Source organism: Gopherus evgoodei, chromosome 1, assembly GCF_007399415.2.
Source record: "Gopherus evgoodei ecotype Sinaloan lineage chromosome 1, rGopEvg1_v1.p, whole genome shotgun sequence".
In the NCBI taxonomy this organism is placed as follows: Eukaryota; Metazoa; Chordata; order Testudines; family Testudinidae; genus Gopherus; species Gopherus evgoodei.
This window is the reverse complement of record NC_044322.1, coordinates 274,869,454-274,890,818: the sequence shown is the minus strand read 5'-3', so window position 1 is coordinate 274,890,818 and position 21,365 is coordinate 274,869,454. Positions and strand designations below refer to the sequence as shown.

The following is a 21,365-nucleotide window of genomic DNA, read 5'->3' as shown; positions in this document are numbered from 1 at the left end:
AGTAGCCTGTGGGATGGACAAACATACATGGATTTGGGGGAATGAGTTCACTAATTAGTTTCCTTCAGTCTGTAGTGTCTAGCTGCTACACGAAACAGTTACCTTGTTCAGTTCTATCTTTTGTTTCTCTGTGAAATTCCCATCATTGTATTTGAGATCTTTCAGGATCACCACCTGGAAAGAAAAAACAACTGGAAGGAAACCATAGCAGTTGCACAACAACAATCTATGCTCCCTTAAACTACTTCTGGTATTTGAATATATCTTATCCACTAATAAGTAATGGAGTTATATTAATTTTCACAAGATTTACCAAGTTGTCCTGGAACAGACTAAGGGGCTGATCTTTCAGACCCTTCACTCACATGAGTCACCTTACTCAGGCAAAAAGTTCAGCTGAAATTCAGGGGATTTCACACATAAATAAGAGTTCTCCTTTTCCCATCTAGTCCACTAATTTACCTCATGCCACATCACATCAGACCAGTGGTCTGTTATGTCCTGGATCGTGCCTCTTGCCATTCGGGACTAGGCCAGTGGTTCATTGAGTCCAGTATTCTGCCTCTGGCAGTTGCTAATACAAGGGGGCCTCAAAGGAAAATGAACACTTCACCCCTTCCATAAACTCACCAGTTTAGCAAGGTTAGATGAGAATGGGGGAGGCACTGCTTCCTGATCTCTGAAGAGAACCAACTGCCTTTCACAGAAGCCTCTCATTAAAGAAGGGAAGGGGAGCAGAGATGCTTTGGTCATTTTACCTTCTTGTCATATTTTGCTTGGCGCAGTCTCTGGATTGTGTCACGCCTCTTGTCTTCATCAATCTGGGGAACAAAGAAGACTCATTAACCAGCAATTATAACATACCAACCTCACCCTGGCAGGCACCAGACTGCAGAGAGAAAAATAACGTCAAAGTACGGTACTATCTGCATGAGTGTCTCTCTTTTTAGAGCCCAACTAAATCCCAGAGCAGGGGTTGGCAACCACTGGCATGCGGCTCACCAGGGTAAGCACCCTGGTGGGCCGAGCCAGTTTGTTTACCTGCCGTGTCTGCAGATTCAGACGATTGCGTCTCTCACTGGCAGTGGTTCACCGGTTCAGACTAATGGGGGTGGCGGGAAGCTGCGGCCAGCACATCTCTCAGCCCACACAACTTCCCACAGCTCCCATTGGCCTGGGGCAGCGACCTGCGGCCAGTGAGAGCCACAATCACGGCAGGTAAACAAACTGACCTGGCCCTCCAGGGGGCTTCACAGTCAGGGGTGGCTCCAGGCACCAGCATGCCAATGCGTGCCTCGGGCGGCAAGCCACGGGGAGCACTCTGCTGGTCGCCCTGAAGGTGGCAGGCAGGTTGCTTTCAGCGGCATGCCTGCGGAGGGTCCGCTCGTTCCGCAGCTTCGGCGGACCTCCCGCAGGCATGCCGCTGAATCCACGGAACCGGGGACCTCCCGCAGGCAAGCCACCGAAGGCAGCCTGCCTACCCTGCTTGGGGCGGCAAAATACCTAGAGCCGCCCCTGTTCACACTCATACAAAGAACTTGCACTTGCTGTATTAAGTGCGGAAGTTACTGGGGATTAATCTCATTCCTCTTCTGCACAGTGCGTAGCAGGTGAAAAGACAGTGAACCAGTTTTAACAGATACTTCTACCACTGTCAGAGCCCAAGCAGTAGTCACTGTTTGTCTAAACCTTGATAATGCAGAAACTCTGAGCCCCCACAACCCTCCCTCCATGGGGATATCTTGTTTCTCCTACCTTCAGACTGATGTGGCTTGTCTCATTGGTCTCCAGAGGCAGGATCTTGTCAGGGGGTATGTGAGACCATTTCTTCTGCCGAAATGCAATATCTCTCCTGTACTTTCTGTGAAACAAGTGCACCTGTTTAAGATCATCCTGTGAAACAACTGGAATCCATACTGCTGAGTGTGGAGGGGAATCTTGGAGTATTAGAGAGAATCCTGTGCACTAGCTCCTGTACTCTTTTCTTCATGCATTCCTGGAGAGCCTGCTCCTACAGCTCCCAGCGTTGAGGCCTGGAAGGGAGAAATATTCTCTCCATAACATACACCTTTTTCCCCTGATTCTAGAGAAGTCTGGTCTCTTTGAGGTTTCAGCACTATAGATCTGAAGGGGTCATGCAGAAGAGGAATTGCTGGCAGGTTGCTGCCTAACTCTTCACATTCATACACAGGGGAAGACAATGCAAGTTACTGCAGAATGAGTCTGCGATAGCTTATACTATTTACTTTTCTTGCTATTGAACATCCTCTGAAGGCAATCCCAGAGGCAAACATGGATTAGATGAGCCCCTGGCAGCAAGGCTCTTGCAGAAATGAATTGTGCTATCCAGGAAAAGCAAGAAGCCAGTGGGGAGGCAGCAGAATGAAGGAAGGTGACTTCTTGTAGAGGGCCTTTGCCGCTGGCAGATTTCCTGATTATATTGGGGAATAATCCTTGGAATTGGGGCATGGAATCCCGTCTTTTCTGCAGGAATGTCCTCCCTCAACAGAAGAATTATAAGAAAACAGAAAAACAATTCATGGGAAATTCCACTCTTCTATGTGGGTTGCTTCTGTATAAAGAGGATTGGTTAGTGGAATGCTGGCAAATCCTGAACAGTGATTGGCTGCTGCAGAATGCTCTGGAACACTGAAGATCCTAGGACGCTGACTGACATAAATATTTTATGTTTTTAACATATTTTAACTGCCATTGCTAAGGGGAGAGAGAGGAAATGTCCATTTTTAGCTGTAAAAGTTTTTTCTGATCTTAGTCTGGAGTGTTTAGTTGCATTTGAACCATCATAATTTGCCAGTAGGAGCACCAGTCAAAGTGCTAGACAGTTATGAGATCATGGGGCTCTAGTTATATGGGTCGCACTGTATCTCTCCTGAATTCCCCACTTGAAGCTCTAATAGTATTCAAGAACAGAGAGATATCATAAGGGAGAAATTTCAAGATGGCTAGGAAAACATTAAATTGTGGGAAATTCCCATTTCATAATCTTAACTAGAAAATTCTATGAACTATCAATAAATAAGGCAACTAATCCCAGTAGAAAAGAAAGATCCATTTGACTTGTTAGTACCTAAGCACTTATTGGACTGGAATGACATTTCCAATATCTAATATTGGTTTTGTGTTTTTTGAGGACTCTGGATTGATTTCTTTACTTGGAAGTCAGAACTACCCAGAAAAGTGTGGATAGTTTAGGACAGGGGTCGGCAACCTTTCAGAAGTGGTGTGCTGAGTCTTCCATTTATTCACTCTAATTTAAGGTTTCATGTGCCGGTAATACATTTTAACGTTTTTAGAAGGTCTTTTTCTATAAGTCTATAATATATAACTAAATTATTGTTGTATGTAAAGTAAATAAGGCTTTTAAAATGTTTAAGAAGCTTCATTTAAAATTAAATTAAAATGCAGAGCCCTCCCGACTGGTGGCCAGGACCCGGGCAGTGAGAGTGCCACTGAAAATCAGCTTGCATGCCACCTTCGGCACCCGTGCCATAGATTGCCTACCCCTGGTTTAGGAACTCCACACACTGTGTGATATATAAGAAATGATTGGAGCTCTGTTCATTTTCTTGCCTAATGGATCCTTAGGAGTATTATTATCATCTATCAAGAGATAAGACTTACTAGAGCAGGAAATTACTGCACAATTGAAACTAGGGTCAATTTAGGTAGGCTGCTTGTGGAGCTTGACTATATTGATGGGAAGAGCAAAACTGATATCAGGTGTAGACAGTTATTAAACAGGACATTAACTGGTTGATAAAAGAGAATGGCATTGTCAGGTCTCTCTTCTTCTTTGAGAATTGTGAGGTGATCCACTGCATCATCTGAATTAACTAGGATTGTGAAGTTTGGTAACATTTCTACATGCAAAGCGTAAATTCATTGGAAAAAATTAGCAAGAATTGATTCTGAGAAATCCCCAGGAATTTCTTCTGTATTGGAGGCTCTCAGACACCACAGTGATGGGTGTGGCATAAAACTCTAAATGGAATTTAACGATTAATATCTTTGCCATCAATAGATTCATTGGAATAGATTCAGGAGGGGTAATAGCACCTTTGGCAGCAGTACAAAGTGTCTGGAAATAGCCTTTTGTCAAATATCTGGTAGCTCTTCAACAAATAAACAAATACAGATTAACTTTATCAGTCTGTTGGCATGTTTGTCCATAGGTTTGTGAACAATGAGCTCTTCTGTTTCTTAGGTACAGCTGGGCATCCAAGTGTGGACTGACTACATCAGCTTGGAGTCTTACCTCACGGAAAGTGTTAACTAGCAAGGAGAACACATCAGGTCAAAATGACAATGGTTACAGTGTGCTACCAATCAGGTTTTCATAGAATCCAATATTCTTGTTGTCTCTGAAGTCCTTTGATCTGTGGAAAAGGAGTTGTCTGAGCTACTAAAGGTGGAAGGTCCAGGTAAAATAATACATCTTTAAAACTGCCGAAAACGACGGTTCTGAGTCCTGTGAATATGAGAGCTATATAGTTATATGGGTCTCACTGTATCTCTGCTGGAAATGGGTTGAATTTTTTCTCTGAGAAGATCCTAGAGTGGGTTTCAGTTTCTCTTTATCTGATTTTTTCACCCTGATAGAAGCTATACCACAATCTAGCCAGAAAATTTTAGCCATAGAAAAAGCATATGAACTAGCTGCAATGAGGCAAGACAAGTTTGGGAAAATAGTAAGAGACAAAGAGGGTCTAGAGACTGTGGCACCAAAACTTTCTGGTTGTTTTTATTAGTGCAATGACACAAGATTGAGTCATCCTTTCAGAATGAACCGTTAAGTCACCAACAGTGTAAAGAATCATAGTACAGTAATAGAAATGGCTGAGCAATAAGTGAGAAAAAGTCTGAAGGCTGGCCTTATCACAAAGATGCTTGTTAAGTTTGTGTGTGTATGCAGATCAGTGCTTTCTAGTGGGTGGAATAGGCCTGACAATCTATTATGTCTACCACCTGAGCAATTGGATCATTTCTCAAAGCAGGGAGTGCTGAACGCAGGTGTCATGCGTGATGTCTTCAATAGAGTGGCACACACAGAGGGAGAAGCCAACAAAAGCCTTGCTGATGGGTGAGAGATAATTGGACAGATTTTCAAGGAGATATCAAACAACCCAGGCCCAAAAGTAGCAAATGCAGGAGGGAAGAAAGATGAGGCTGGTACCTCAACACCAGCAGAACGATGATCAGAACCAACACCACGGTCCCAGTGAGTGCAAAGACAGCGATAGTCAGGATGTGCGGGCCTGCAAAGGAGAGAAATGGGGAAATATACAACCTTAGTGAGAACACTGAACACATATTAAAAAATACATACCCAGGGCCTGCTGCAAAGTCTGTTGAAATCAGTGGAAGATTGGCCTCCAGTTAGGAAGGCAGGACATCAGGCCACCAATAAATAAATCAGTTAAGCAGATATGCATGAGGAGTCATGAGGTGTCTCCCTGCCAATCCCCTGAAACATGTCTCACTTATAGAAGCCTGCATGATTCCAAACATGATTTTAATAATGTGACTGGGTGATGTTTGAAATGGGAGTATCAGAGCACTAGTTTGGTTCTTGAGGCTCTGCTACCCTCTTGTGGCTACTGACACTATACCATGCTAAACAGTATTCCACCATGAATTAATATTGTGTATTCTTCCTAAGGAACCAGAATAAAATTTATGTTGGAGTGTATAGACCCCATCCAGGGATTGGTAGGGTGGGCATTAAAACGCTGAGCAATAGAAAAATCAAAGGTGAAAGCCCTAATTTCAAGGGATGTCATGGGGAAGGCAGCAGAATTGGATTAGCAATTGCAAACTACAGGAGGTAACTGTGTTAGTCTGTATCCACAAAAACAACAGGGAGTCGAGTGGCACCTTAAAGACTAACAGATTTATTTGGGCATAAGCTTTCATGGGTAAAAAAACCTCACTTCTTTAAATGCGTCTGAAGAAGTGATGTTTTTTACCCATGAAAGCTTATGCCCAAATAAATCTGTTAGTCTTTAAGGACCCACCAGACTCTTTGTTGTTTTATAAAAGGGTTGTGTTCTAGTTATTGAGTTTGGTTAGCTTTCTAGAGGAAAGAGGACACAGCTAGCAAAAACAGTTTTGATAGGAAGTGGATGATAACAGTAACTTAAAACTTTGGCTATTTAGAGCCATTTTCTGTTTGAATATATTTGTTTGGAAACTGGCTGGAGGAAGTCTTTTTAAATTCTTGGCTTTGGAAAGCATTTTTGTTTGTTTTGCCTCAGCTCCAAAAAATTGGACTTCTAGATTTGCAGTAGTTCCCAAACTTGGTTCTTGGCTTGTTCAGGGTAAGCCCTTGACAGGCTGCAAGTTCCCAGTGGCTGCAGTTCACTGTTCCTGGCTATTGGGAGCTGTGAGAAGCAATGGCCTGGCCAGTGGGAGCTGCTCCTATTGACATCCCTATGACAGTTAAGATTGGGTGGCCACATTGCATAGTAAGTGTTATCTTAATGGTGCATGAGCCCCCTCCATTATGAACCAGTTTTAGTAGGTATCTCACCGGTGCTTGGAATGTCATTAGGAAGCTTCTGGTTCCTCCAGATGAAAGATGGGCTGGCAGTCATTGGTTTTGTCTTATTCTGATGAGTGTCATACTGCAGGAGGGTCTGGAACTGTGAGAGAGTATAGAAATGAACTTTGTTAATAGCTCTCGCACTCAGTCCCTTTCCTTTGCTTCATCCTCCCATAATGCACTACACAACTCTCAGCAAAATAGATTCATGCCCTCTACTGCAGTGATGTGTCCCCTCCAGCCTGGTTCATGTTGCTGTTTTTCATATTCTGCCTGTACTACTACTCTGTTCTTCCCAGAAGTGCAGCAGTCCCACAAAGTCTGGTGGTTTTGACTTCATCAGTCTACCAAGTCATCAGGGTGACGTCTTTCCCCACTTGCCCCATTGTGCTGCTGTGAAGGGGCATGCTCTCAAAATGGCAGAGAGGAGATAAACAAGTTCCCCTCGGCCTGTTCAACACCAACAAGACACACCTGCAAGGCTTGTTCTGCCAGGAGTAGGGGGAGCTTAAAAGGGAACACTTGCCCCAGGATGGGGCAGTGAACAGGATGAAGGCTGCCCTGCCTCTGAAAGCCAAGCTGGGCTCACAGAGAGAGACAGCAACAAGCTTCACTTCTCCCAAAGCTGCACAACTGAGCCTCAAAACGACATGCCCCATGAGAAGGGGCTGGCGATAGACCCCCATCTAGACTAAGCCCAAAGAGCTGACCCAGGAAAACTGCCTGAGTCCCAGGTCACCCTTACTTTTCTCTAATTTCCCATGGACTCCCCTCTCTCAGAAGGGAAGAAAGAGAAGAGAAGACTTTTCATTTGTTTGCTTGCTCCAAGTACCCCTTGGGCAGCTGCCAGCAGGGTGAGAAAGACAGTACAAGGACCTGAAGTGGGGTCTGGGAGGGGACGTGAAGGGACCCTTACCCCGCACACCTGCACACAGACCGCTATAGTACACCTCCCTTTCAGCTCTGGCTATCCCTCTTGTCATAGTCACACTCTAACCCAGGGCCTCTAGTTCCCCTCTCACAGATCACCACAGAATACCTTCTTAATGGAATTACATACTTGATAGGTATCTACTGATGTATACAATAGAGACAAATTGACATCAAGATCTCCAAATTCATCCAGGGTCACTGGACCCAATGCACCTGTGGACACAAGGAACAGATCAATGAAGGACCCTGGCACTTTCCCAAGAAGCATTAACATGTGACAAGAAGAGAGGTGTAAATTAAGAGACTTCTGATGTTAGGGTTTTTCTTCCCATTAACCTTCTGCATCTACATGACAGCACCCTTCTTACCACCCACATCAGCTTATTCAACTTCTGCTTCTCCCCTATTTCCATACTATTTTTGCTTTAAAATATGAGTTTGAAATTGGTAAAAGGAGTTGATCTGACAATACTGAAGAATGAAGCCTCCCTGACCACAGAAAAGATACAACTCATGTAGCAACCAGTTTGTTTTATTTCCATACACTGATCCTGCCAATGTGCCTTCAAGGGACCATCTCTAGAGCTGAGAAGGAAACTCTGATTCTGTCCTCGGCCTTAAAGTCTGTTAACAAGGAGGGAAATACAGAGATAATTTATTTTCTTTTCTACTGGCTTCACTTGGGCTAGATCAGGGATGGGCAACCTATGGCATGGGTGCCGAAGATGACACGCGAGCTGATTTTCAGTGGCACTCACACTGCCTGGGTCCTGGCCACCAGTCCGGGGGGCTCTGCATTTTAATTTAATTTTAAATGAAGCTTCTTAAACATTTTAAAACTCTTATTTACTTTACATACAACAACAGTTTAGTTATATATTATAGATTTATAGAAAAAGACCTAAAAATGTTAAAATGCATTACTGGCACGCGACACCTTAAATTAGAGTGAATAAATGAAGACTCGCACACCACTTCTGAAAGGTTGCTGACCCCTGGGCTAGATTTCCATCTTTTGAGGGATAGCTGTTTGGATCTAATAACCTTGTGTATCTTGCCATTTTAACCATACTTTTTCTTACCTTGCTGCTTTTCTTCTTATGGTGGGGAACACATATATTCCATAACTCAGGATATGTTAATGTTACAGACTAAGGTTTTTAGGGTGTAATCTTCAAAATCACTCAGTGTTGGCCTAATTCTGCTCCCTCTGAAGTCAATGGTGAAATTGATGCTGATGCTTTCTTGCCCAATGTTATCTGTGGCTGAACGTTATCTACTATACATACTCCCCACACTGCCATCCAGGACAACGACAAAAGAAGAACTGGCTACATTTTGGGGGATGAAGCTTAGAGATGGATTTGGTTCAATGTTATGTATACTTCATCCTCATCCAACCTTGTGTCTAGCCTAAAATAAAACCTGGATGCCAGTCAGATGACAGGGAAGAGTCTAATGGACTCTGCAACCCACTTGGATGCCTCACTATTACACATCCTTTGGTCCACCCAGGCAATCGTCCCCATATAGACAATTCAGTCCTCTATACCTACACTAGAAAAGCACAATGTAATAAGGCCAAGGAGCTTAACATATGTCATCTTATTCTGTGCTGACCAGGAAGTGCCCCTCCCACTATCCAGGAGTATTCCTCCTAGGTCATTTCTGTACCCTTTACACCGTCAGATCAGTGTGAAGAGCCTGCAGCCCAGGAGAGATTCTGGCCCCCAAACACTTTGGTCCTAACTGAAATTTATAAAATGTTTCACCTCTTATTTTGTATGTGATGTATACAGAGGGGGATTCTCTGTGTATGGATATTACTTAGTCTGTTTCTTCAGTGCTGATTATCATAGTATATTTGGATAAATCAATTGAACAGAACAAGAGGGAAGACAACTCGTTGCAGAGTCTGAACCCGTTTAGCAGTAAGGGGACTTCCCCTCATGCCCACCTGGAAAACAAACTCCCTCTCCCCACAGTCCACTCAGTGAGCTGTTGCTCAGAATTGTACTTGATTACCTTTAAATGTGATGTTCCGAAACTGTTCAATGAAATCAGTGGGACTCTCAATTGGCTGTTGGGAGAGCAGAAGTTTCTTCAGGACGTGTCCAAAGAGCAAGACTCCATCCAAATAGCCAACAATATAGTCATTATTCAGCTAGAATAGGGGAAAAAAAGAAGCTGGCAACACAGTCTGTTTATACCTCCATCCAAAACTGCAGCATAGTTGGGAGTATCAACTCAGGAAAAACTTCAGGAATGGAACAGCAGAAGCTGCTGCAGATCAGAGTGAGGTGCATTGGTAGTGGTGGGGGGAGGCTCAGGCTTGGAAATATAGGATGCTGCAAGGTGGGATTGAGATGTATAAGCAGAGTGAGGTGATGGAGCCACAGATCTGTAGTAAGAGGGTACTGCAGGTCAAGATTCAGGTGCAGTGACAGAACTGGGGAGGTCCTAGGACTGGAATAGCAAGAGGTGCTGTAGGTCAAAAGTATTTTCCAGTAGACACCTCCTGACAACTGTTGATTTCTGAATCTTCCACGCCTTGGGTTTAGTTCACTAGTCTGTAATACTTGATGGCGCCTCAAAGGTTTCTACAAGCCTGCGGGGGAGACTTGGTGATATTAAAGGTACATAAGGCGCTGGTCCTGCCTGAGTTTTTGCTGATGCAACCTAGATAGCAGAAAGTTGACCCAGAAAAGAAATGCAGAGGCACAACCTCCAAACAACCGTGGATCTGCTGTGACATTGTAGATGACAGGCCCCAAAAGAGCAGAGCAAGGTCACCCATAAAAAATCACTGAATTACCTTTCATCAGAGTTTATTCTGTTGTTCTGTACCAGAGGGCAGTAGCGATACCATTGCACTTATCCTCAGGGGCACAGGGCAAGGCAACTAAGCTCTGTAGCTGTACTGCTCAGCTAGAAACCTGTTACAAGAGGGTCTCCCACCTCCAAATCCCCGACTTATTCTCCTTTGGTAGCAAGGTGTTTCATCTCTGTCTTCCCACAACTCCCCCAAATCACAATTCCAGATCCTTCCTTTTTCCCTGGCTTCCTCTGTTCTGTAGCAGAGTTTCTGTCTCTCAGCCCTTGTTTTCCCCACAGTCTGTATCTCTGAAACCTGGCCACAGCTCCTTTTTTCCCCACAGTCCCACCACATCTATAAATCCAGTCTGAATTATGTAGTATAGCTACTCTAGAAAGCATATGATAGACTTTACAATCACCCCAAAACTTGAGGTACAGTCCATATTTTCTACTCCTGAGGGCATTCTGTGTCAAAAAAATTAAAATTTCTTTAAACGATCTATTAAGATTCTGCAAATGTTATTTGTCAAATAAATTTGGAGGCTCCAGCATGGCACTGGGGAGCACAGACCACTGGCTGCACAGAAGTGGGAGATCACTGTGCAGCTTCCCCTTCCCCCCCCCACAGGACACGGACTCAGCAGTGAGGCTGCACCCAATTCTGACACAGCGCAAGGACAGGCCTGCCTCAGAAACACCCCAGAGCCCTGCCCCTCCATGCCAGATGCACCAGGTGTGGGCAGGCAGGCTCAGCAAGGCAGGATGCAAGTGTGGAAGGCTTAGCGTGGGAGGATCCAGGTGTGGGTTAACAGGGTTCTGCGTGGGGCAATCTGGGTGCGGGTGGCTCAGTGGGGGAGCTGGGTGTGAGCAGGGTTTGGATGCACAGGGGCTTGTTGGAGGGTTCTGGGTGCAATGGTAATGGGACTGTACTGGGGGGCCCAGGTGAAGGGGGTTGGTGCTCAGCAGGGGGGTCTGAGTGTGTGGGCATGGGATAGAGCTCAGCAGGGGAGTCTGGATGTGGGAGCTCAGTGGGGTGTCCAGATGCTGGGGGAATGGGATTCAGTTGGTTTGGGATTCTAGTGCAGCTGGTTGGGGCTCAGTATGGTGGGGATCTGGGTGTGGGTGGTCTTCCGGGTGGTCCAGGTGCAGGGGGAGTGGGGCTTGTCACAGGAGTTCTGGGTGTAGGGGTAGGGTGAGGCTCACAGGGAGGGTCTGAGTATGAGGGGATCTGGATGCACAGGAGCTAGATGGATGGGGGAGCAGCTCCCTGTACAGTAATCCCTCCCCTGCAGCTGAGGAGTGATGGATGCAGGAGGTGCTGGGGGGCAGGGGGATTACAGAGCTTCCTACAGCCAGGGGAGAAATCTTGGGGTGGGTCTGACCTGGCCCCAGATGCTGTGTAGGAGAAGAGGAAGTCCCATCCTCCTCAGCTCAGCCGGGACTAGCAGCTGAGCCTGGCGCAGGGTAGGAGCCACCAGCTGTGTCTTTCCCAATCCTGCCCCCAACCCACAGTGATCTACCACTCTGCTGGCTGCCCTGGGCACCTGAAACATACTGCTGGGGAGGGTCGCATGACCACTTTTGTGGCTTCCCTTTGCTTCCCTGTCAGAAACTCATTTTTCTGTGGGGAAACAAAGATATCTGGGGGGGACATAAATTCTGTACATGCGCAGTGGCACAGAATTCCCCCAGGAGTAAAAATTTTCACTGCTCTCTCCCAAGTCCCATAAACTAGATACTCGCAGGCCAATTAAAAGCTTAGAACTTAGTTTGGGCCTCATAGTGTAGCACAACAATCTTGCACCTTTGCTTTGTGATGCTGTAACCCCACATCATGATGTCAGATTACAGCAGGAAAATTAGATGTCATCTGGCATTGTCACACTGTCATGACATGAAGAGCTAAACATTGCTATACCACACTGCTGTTTTGCAATGTGATTAGTTTATTTTGTGGGATGAGTAGTCAGTAGCAGCCTTTTTATTTATTTTTTTTTTTTGAACACTCTTGTTTGAACACAGGTGAGCTGGATGAAATGATCAGATATGAAATAGTGTGGTTACCAAGTGTTCTTCTGTGGAATTCGTGGAATTCAGTGTGTAACTGGGTGGTGGCAGCGTCAAGACAAGGACATTCCGCATATAACTGTCTGATTTGGTGTTGTTCTGAAAGTAGATGTTACTGCAAAGAAAAACACAAGTGATAGCAGGAGCAGGGGAGACCTGCAGCTCTGCATACCTAGAGAGACTTTCCCCCTCTCCCAAAAGGAACATTTGATTAACAGGTTCACATGGTGGTTCTAAAACTTTTTGACATTGTAAATCCCTTTTCACTGTGGTAGATACATCCCTTTCCATTGTTCACAGTACCCCTGTGGCAGCTATAGTGTTTAGCTACACAAAATGGTAATATTGGGACAGATCTGAAGAGACCAGATAAAAATAAACACATATGACTAAATAGATTCTATTGCCCTGCTTTGTTTCTGTGCTGTTTATTTTCTCTCCCTGCTTGAAGCACTTTACACGTAGAGAGACTAAGTCACAGATCCAAAATGCCATCTAGGCTTCTAACATCTATTAAAATCAGTGGAAGTTAGGAGCCTAAATACCTGGGCCCGAGTCTCTTCTTGGTGTCTGAAGACTCCATTACTACAATCTCTCCAGATTACTGGTCAATTTGTTTTTGACCTCTGATGCATTTACTATCCCTCTAATTTTGGTGTCCTTTACAAACTTGATCACAGCAGAATTTACACAATAGAAACACTTGGCCAAGAAAGATATGAAATGGCTATGCAGGGTGCAGAGATGGGCTGGCTTGTTTTTCCTTAGTTTAGTGAGCTAAAAGAGTCTGTGGAAACCATTGAAGTCTGGTAATGAGCTACACTAGCAGGATGGGCCACTGCTTGAAGATGGCTGCTAATTCACTTCATGACAGAAGCAGCTCCGCAGACCATCTAGAAGTGCTTCACAAACCAATCTGAGAACCACTTGCTGAAAGCATCACTGAGAGGAGATTGACTATTGTGATAGACCCAGGCCAGTTGGGTACAGCAGAATAGCAGAAGGCAGATATACTGGCCACTGAATTAACAGTTTTCTGTTCCCTGACTGACCAGAGCAGGGGCTGCTCCAGACTAATGAGAACATCTGACTCTAATTAACCTGCAAAGAGTCAGGTGAGGCCATTACACTAATGTGACCACCTGACTCTAATTAAGGCCCCACTGATACCATAAAAAGGGCTCACTCCAGTCAGGCAGAGGAAGTGTGGCTGAAGGGCTGGTTAATGAAGATATCTGCAAACCATTGTTAAGTGAGCCCTAAGGTAAAGGAGAAGCAAGAGAGCTGTGGGGAAATGTAGCAACTCTGGCAGTGAAAGGTTGGCTGCCAACAGCTGCTACTATTAGGATCCCTGGGCTGGAACTTGGAGTAGAGGGTGGGCCTGGGTTCCCCCCAACCCACCACTACAGGAACATCTCCTGGGAGGGAAAGTCAGGCCCCTATCAGGACAGGAGGCTAAACTGTTCTGAAATAAGTCCCCAGGGACAACAGCCTGCAGGAGTTATCTCACCAACCTCCTTGCTGGCCTATGATGAAAAGGGCTCAGTAGACTGTAACCCTGGCCCTAGAGAGAGAGAAGGGCTATATGGAGGGTCACAGTGAGCCACTGAGGCTATCATAAACTGCCTAGAAGCACAAGACTCATGGGGGCAAGGTCAGAGCTCTACTACACTATATCAGTGGGAAGGGGCAGTATTATATAATTCTATTTGATACAGTTGGATTGCTAAAAGCTCCTTTTGTGAATCTCATCCCGTAACCCATATTTGATTGCTCATTCTTGTCTTTTTAACTTTCAGAATGAATTTAGTGCCAGAGTAAGAGCTTTGGAGTCAAAAGTCCTCTTTTTAGCCCAAGCACAGGAGGCAGCAGCAGCTAGGACTATAATAGGGTTTAAAAGAGAACTAGATAGCCATGTGTCATAAACAGATAGCTAAGGGTTAACATCTCTTTCACCTGGAAAGAAGTAATCTGAAACACCTGACCAGAGGACCAATCAGGAAACAAGAGTTTTTCAAATCTGGGTGGAGGGAAGTTTGTGTGTGAGTCCTTTGTTCTTGTGCCTATCTCCCTCTCGGCTATGGGAAGGATTTCTCTATTTCCTGCTTTCTAATCTTCTGTTTCCCAGTTCTAAGTACAAAAAGATAGGTTTGTTTTTTTGTAGTTACATATGTATAGTTGCTGGAGTGTTTTGAATTGTATTCTTTTTTAATAAGGCTGTTTATTCATAATGCTTTTAAGCAATTGACCCTGTATTTGTCACCTTAAAACAAAGAGACCATTTTTATGTATTTTTCTTTCTTTTTACATAAAGCTTTCTTTTTAAGACCTGTTGGAGTTTTTCTTTAGTGGGGAACTCCAGGGAACTGAGTCTGTGCTCACCAGGGAATTGGTGGGAGGAAGAAGTCAGGGGGAAATCTGTGTGTGTTAGATTTACTAGCCTGACTTTGCATTCCCTCTGGGTGAGGGGGGAAGAGAGATTAGCTCTCGGTAAGAGAGATTAGCTCTCGGTACTTCTGTTTTCCAAGGCTGGAAACGGGGAGGGTGGAATCCCTCTGTTTAGATTCATGGAGTTTGCTTCTGTTTCTCTCTCCAGGAACCCAGGGAGGGAATACCTGGAAGGGAGAAGGGAAGGGAAATAGTTTATTCCCCTTTGTTGTGAGACTCAAGGAATTTGGGTCTTAGGGTCCCCAGGGAAGGTTTTTGGGGGGACCAGAGTGCCCCAAAACACTCTGATTTTTTGGGTGGTGGCAGCTTTACCAGGTCCAAGCTGGTAGCTAAGCTTGGAGGTTTTCATGCTAACCCCCATATTTTGGACGCTAAGGTCCAAATCTGGGACTAGGTTATGATACCATGAATGGACTTAACTTCCATGAATCTATTAGCCAGGATGGGTAAGAAATGGTGTCCCTAGCCTCTGTTTGTCAGAGGGTGGAGATGAATGGCAGGAGAGAGATCACTTGATCGTTATGTGTTAGGTTCACTCCTTCTAGGGTACCTGGCATTGGCCACTGTTGGCAGACAGGATACTGGGCTGGATGGACCTTTGGTCTGACCCAGTATGGCCATTTTTGTTCTTATATTCCCCACCCCCATACACACGGCCTCTGCCCTGAATAATATCCCCAGACATTCATGCTGCACCCTTCATCCTGAAGGGATCTCAAAGCACTTTACAATCAGGCTTGGACTAACCAATAGGGAAAATTATCTGGAGCCCACAGGATTTAGTAGCTCTGCAAGAGACCTCCCAGCAGTGGCTCACTTAGTTCTACAGATGAACATGATCTATGCTTGAGTTCTGGCTGGCAGAGGGCTCTTGGCTCAACGGAATTTAAATCCAGAGCTATCTGGGGAACTCCACCACTGGAGAAAAGTGGGGCCTGACCCAGTTACCCTCTGCTGCTTGTTTGGATTTAGCATATTTCTGTGTTTGTGTTGGTGGATGCCTGATTTGAGACATCCCATAATGGCAGGGTTATGCTAAAATCAAAAACAAGCAGCAGCAAATGGTAGGAGGGCACCATGGCATTGAGGCAACTGGCCCTGTCAGAAGACCACATGCTGCAGCAACTGCAGTGGTGGCTCCAATCCTCCTATTCAAGGGAGAAAAAAATCATCTCATTCCCTCCCTCCCTCCCCCCATCCTGGGCAGAGTGGAGATTTAGTCTGTGCTATCACTGCACAGACCACCCTATCTGTAAATATTTATATGCAAGGTGATGGGGGGGCCACATATAAATGAATTATCTTCAAAACACCTCTGTAGAAGTTGTCTATAGGCAGCAGCAAAGCACATTAGAAGGGTGTGATTTGTAAAATGCTTTAACTGCCCCATGTAGACCTTGCTGACATGAACTAAAAGATACTCAGATCTTGTTAACATAATCCTTTTAGGTTGCTCCAGAAGGGTCCATGCAGGGCAGTAGGAGCACTGTGCATTGAAGCGCTTTATCAATCATATCCCTCTAACATGCTTTGCTAGTGCCATGTAAACCAACCCTTAGTGATGTGCCCATGATCTGTGGTAGTCAGAGTCAGGAATGAAGCCCAAGTCTCCGAATCCAAGGAGAGTGCCTTAACCAGGAGCACATCTTCCTCCCCCGTCTGCTCTTTACAACTATATCAACACAACACCACTGAAATACAGGCAGCTGTGCGTGGGAGAGAGGCAACCAATTTCAGACACCACTCTGCAAGCTAGTGAAGGCAGGGAAATTCTGGGTAAGGACACAAGGGCATCCCCCTGATCTTATGGAAAATGTCATAGGATGCTTGATGTCAACACAATGCTTACAGGACTCCACATTTTAAAGGTGTCATCTGAAAAACACACACGCCAAGTGAACTGCAGGCTATTTCATATATTCCCTTTGGAAGAGGAAAGATTGACTTGAGCCTGTTGGAACTTTAAACTGTGATTCCAAGAGGTGTTTGAACCTAGATCTTAGATTACTAAACTATTCCTTTAGTGCCTCAGTCCTGACCCAGAGAGGCCAGCTCTAGGACTGAGAGGCATTCAGACTCCATGGTCCTGGGGATTCTCGGCCTCTTTGAGGTTACCACGACTGGAACCAGTTGGCATATATTGTCTTAGTGATATTGAACTGAGATAACCAGTCCATTTCACATAGAACTGTAACCAGTGAAAGGCTCCATAAACCATTCCTAATCTGAGTTTTCCTGGTTTTTTTGCCTGCCAGCCATGGCATGGACCTGATTGGAACTGGTGACTTATAGTCACAGGAATTTAGAGTACCATAACTAGTACCCTGTTTTGTGATATTTTCAATAGCTCTTACATCATTCTAACATCCATAATAAAAATGTGTCCTATACATACCATCAAAGAGATGGTCAATATACTACTGCTACCTAATCTCCTTCAGATTTATATACTTGCTCACATCCAAGCTTAGTATGTTTCAAAGAGGAATTTAATCCCAGGGCAAACCTGAAAGACCATTTCTTTCAATACCATCAACACTTACTGACTACAACTCCCTTCCCTGTTATTGCAGATATGTGTTTGAGTGAAAACTTCTAGGCCTCCAGCTGCTGTTCCAACCTGTAATGAAGTCAGAATCTTGTATTTGTGAAATCCCATTGAGATCACTGCTGTGGAGGTCAGTGCAATAACTGGCCTGCTAATAGCCTCGCTCTCTTTTATATAAATCTGACAAACTGGAAGATCAGAATAGTAAGAAAACAATCCAGGTGCTAGAGGAAATGGTAAATGTAGGGAGATTTTGAAAAAATCCAATGTCATTTGGCCATATTATGCAACTAAGTTGAACTGGGTAGGAAACAGTTTTCCAGTCCTGCAAGAAATTTCATTATTTTGAAAAGCTTCCCATGCTACAGTGGGACAAAACTGAGATCTTTGAAATTTTCTCTGTGAAAAATCAGAATTACCAACTATAGAATAACCAATGGCCTAGTAATTATGGCACTCACCTAAAATGGAGGAAACATGAGAGACCTAGGTTCAAGTCACTGCTCTGCCTAATTCAGGCAGAACTGTGTCATCTACATCCGAGCTGAGTCCATTAGCTACTAGGCTATTCTAAGATGGATCTCTCCTGATGAAGCTGTTCCACTTCGTGTAAGTTAAATATTCATTGGCTCAGAAAGACTGACTCTATAGCCCCATGGTTAGGGCACTCACCTGGAATGAGGTAGACCTGTGTTCATGTCTCTGCTCTGAATTAGGCAGAGCAGGCCCTAAAACCTAGATGTCTTATAACTCCTGCATGCTAAGAGAGGGCCATAACCAGCAGACTATTCCAGGGTCTCTTGCTCTTTTATTTTGAGTAGAAATATCAACTTGGAGCTGAAATTTTTTTAATCAAAACTGCCCTTTTCACAGGATTTGACAAATCATTTTTGGATGAAAAACTTTGTCAAAAAATTCCTGACCAGCTCTACAGCTAAGGGGGATATGAGAAATTTCTACAATTACATTAAGGGCATAAACACAAAGGGCCAGACCTTCACAGGTATTTAGGTGCCTAGTGGGATGTTCAAAAGCGCCTAAGAAGGTTAGATCCCTAACTTCTATTGATTTGAATGAGTTAGGTGCCTAACCCACTCGGTGGGCAGTGATCAATCCAGTGGGGGTCAATTTATCATGTCTAGTCTAGACGCGAAAAATTGACCACCAAGTGCTCTCCCGTCGACACTAGTACTTCACCGGAGCGAGAGGTGCAGGCGGAGTCGACGGGAGAATGTCAGCAATCGACTCACCACAGTGAACCAACCATGGTGAGTAGATCAAAGTACGCTGACTTCAGGTATGTTTAACTTAGATCGACACCTGTCATAAACAGATAAGTAAGAGTTAATAGAACAGAAGTGCTTCATATCTCTTTGCCTGGAAAGGGTTAACAAGAACAGTGAGCCTGGCTGTCACCTGACCAAAGGACCAATCAGAGGACAGGATACTTTCAAATCTTGAGGGAGGGAAGTTTTTGTGCTGGTGCTGTTAGTTTTGGTTGTTCACTCTGGGGGCTCAGAGGGATCAGACACGCAACCAGGTTTCTCTCCAATACACGCTCTTATAAGTTCAGATTAGTGAGTACTAGGTAGATAAAGCGAGTTAGGCTTATGGTTGTTTTCTTTATTTGCAAATGTGTATTTGGCTGAAAGGAGTTCAAATTGGTATCTTGCTGAAAAGATTTTAATTTGTACTTGTATCTTTAGGCTGGGAGAGTATTCTCAGTGTCTATAACTGAAAGACTCTGTACCTATTCCATTTTAAATTTACAAAGATGATTTTTATTTTTTCTTTCTTTAATTAAAAGCTTTTCTTGTTTAAGAACCTGATTGTTTTTTTATTCTGGTGTGAGACCCCAGGGGACAGGGTCTGGATTCACCAGGGAATTGGTGGGGAGAAAGGAGGGAAGAGGGAGAGAGAGGCTGATTTCCCTCTGTGCCAGGATTACTTTCTCTCAGGAAGTCTGGGAGGGGGAAAGAGAAGGAGGGAGGAAGGTGAATTGTCTTCTCTGTTTTGTGATTCCAGGAGTTTGAATCACACAGTGATCTTCCAGGGTAACCAAGGGAGGGGAAGCCTGGGAGAGGCAACGGTGAGGGAAAGGGTTTACTTTCCTTGTGTTAAGATCCAGAGGGTCTGGGTGTTGGGGGTCCCCTGGCAAGGTTTTGGGGGGACCAGAGTGTACCAGGCACTGGAATTCCTGGTTGGTGGCAGCAATACAGGTTCTAAGCTGGTAATTGAGCTTAGAGGAATTCATGCTGGTACCCCATCTTTTGGACGCTAAGGTTCAGAGTGGGGAATTGTACCATGACAACACCCCTTCCTCCCCACCCTTCCCCCCAGTGTAGACCAGGCCTTAGATGTTTTTGAAAATCCCACCAGGTGCCTCTCTGCTTCTTTAGGTGCCTCTATATCTTTGAAAATATTAGCCTTCTGGCCAGATTTTCAAAGGATCCTAAGGTAATTAAATGCCCAAATCCTAATTGAGTACCTAACTAACTTAGGCTCCTTTGAAGATCCCATTTTAAAGGAGGAGAGAAATCATGTAAGGTAATCTGAAGCGGCTGTAATTAGGAATACTAAAATGAAACTGAGCAAGTGAATATTTAGGCTGAATACCAGGAAGTACATCCTAGTAGGGTGATCCATTTGGCTATGGAATAGTCTCTCAGCGGAGGTGCTGGAAGCCCCGCTACTTATGTCATTTAAAATTGGACAAGACAAAGCCCTGAAGAATATCTTTTCGGGTGCATTCCTGCATTTGCTGGTAGGGTAGTAGGGAGGAGGATAGAAAGGAGACTAGGTTCTAACTTTGATTTCCGTTATTCTATAATTTCATCCTGCAGTGAGGTCATGACTCTAGATTTTGAATTGATGTCATAATCATAGATGCCTTTGAAAAAATCTAACATGGATTGGATAAGTGATGTGGAGGATGTGTCCTGGCTGAAATACCAAAAAGCTTTGATGATTGGCTAAAAGGCGGCCAAGAAGGAGTCATATAAAAAATGGAAACTAGGTCAGATTACAAAGGATGAGTATAGGCAAATAACACAGGAATGCAGGGGTAAGATTAGAAAGGCAAAGGCACAAAATGAGCTCAAACTAGCTATGGGAATAAAGGGAAACAAGAAGACTTTTTATCAATACATTAGAAGCAAGAGGAAGACCAAGGACAGGGTAGGCCCACTGCTCAGTGAGGAGGGAGAAACAGTAACAGGAAACTTGGAAATGGCAGAGATGCTTAACAACTTCTTTGTTTCTGTCTTCACTGAGAAGTCTGAAGGAATGTCTAACATAGTGAATGCTTATGGGAAGGGGGTAAGTTTAGAAGATAAAATTAAAAAACAGCAAGTTAAAAATCACTTAGAAAAGTTAGATGCCTGCAAGTCACCAGGGCCTGATAAAATGCATCCTAGAATACTCAAGGAGTTAATAGAGAAGGTATCTGAGCCTCTAGCTATTACCTTTGGAAAGTCATGGGAGACGGGAGAGATTCCAGAAGACTGGAAAAGGGCAAATATAGTGCCCATCTATAAAAAGGGAAATAAAAACAACCCAGGAAACTACAGACCAGTTAGTTTAACTTCTGTGCCAGGGAAGATAATGGAGCAAGTAATTAAAGAAATCATCTGCAAACACTTGGAAGGTGGTAAGGTGATAGGGAATAGCCAGCATGGATTTGTAAAGAACAAATTGTGTCAAACCAATCTGATAGCTTTCTTTGATAGGATAGCGAGTCTTGTGGATAAGGGAGAAGCGGTGGATGTGGTATACCTAGACTTTAGTAAGGCATTTGATGTGGTCTCGCATGATATCCTTATCAATAAACTAGGCAAATACAATTTAGATGGGGCTACTATACGGTGGGTGCATAACTGGCTGGATAATCGTACTCAGAGTAGTTATCAATGGCTCCCAATCCTGCTGGAAAGGTATAACAAGTGGGGTTCCGCAGGGGTCTGTTTTGGGACTGGCTCTGTTCAATATCTT

At 44.4% G+C, this 21,365-nt stretch overlaps 1 protein-coding gene across 1 annotated transcript in view; it reads right to left on the bottom strand.

Moving 5' to 3' along the window:
* LOC115644892 (heat-stable enterotoxin receptor-like) overlaps positions 1-21,365 on the bottom strand; it is a 62,148-nt gene that overhangs the window by 28,091 nt on the left and 12,692 nt on the right. Inside the window, exons 7-14 of the mRNA XM_030549344.1 lie at positions 12,377-12,494; positions 9,521-9,659; positions 7,623-7,708; positions 6,551-6,662; positions 5,195-5,276; positions 1,756-1,861; positions 759-821; positions 103-174 (exon numbers count right to left, since the gene is read on the bottom strand). Of these exons, the coding sequence (XP_030405204.1) occupies positions 103-174; positions 759-821; positions 1,756-1,861; positions 5,195-5,276; positions 6,551-6,662; positions 7,623-7,708; positions 9,521-9,659; positions 12,377-12,494 (778 nt within the window). The remainder of the gene's footprint in view (positions 1-102; positions 175-758; positions 822-1,755; positions 1,862-5,194; positions 5,277-6,550; positions 6,663-7,622; positions 7,709-9,520; positions 9,660-12,376; positions 12,495-21,365) is intronic.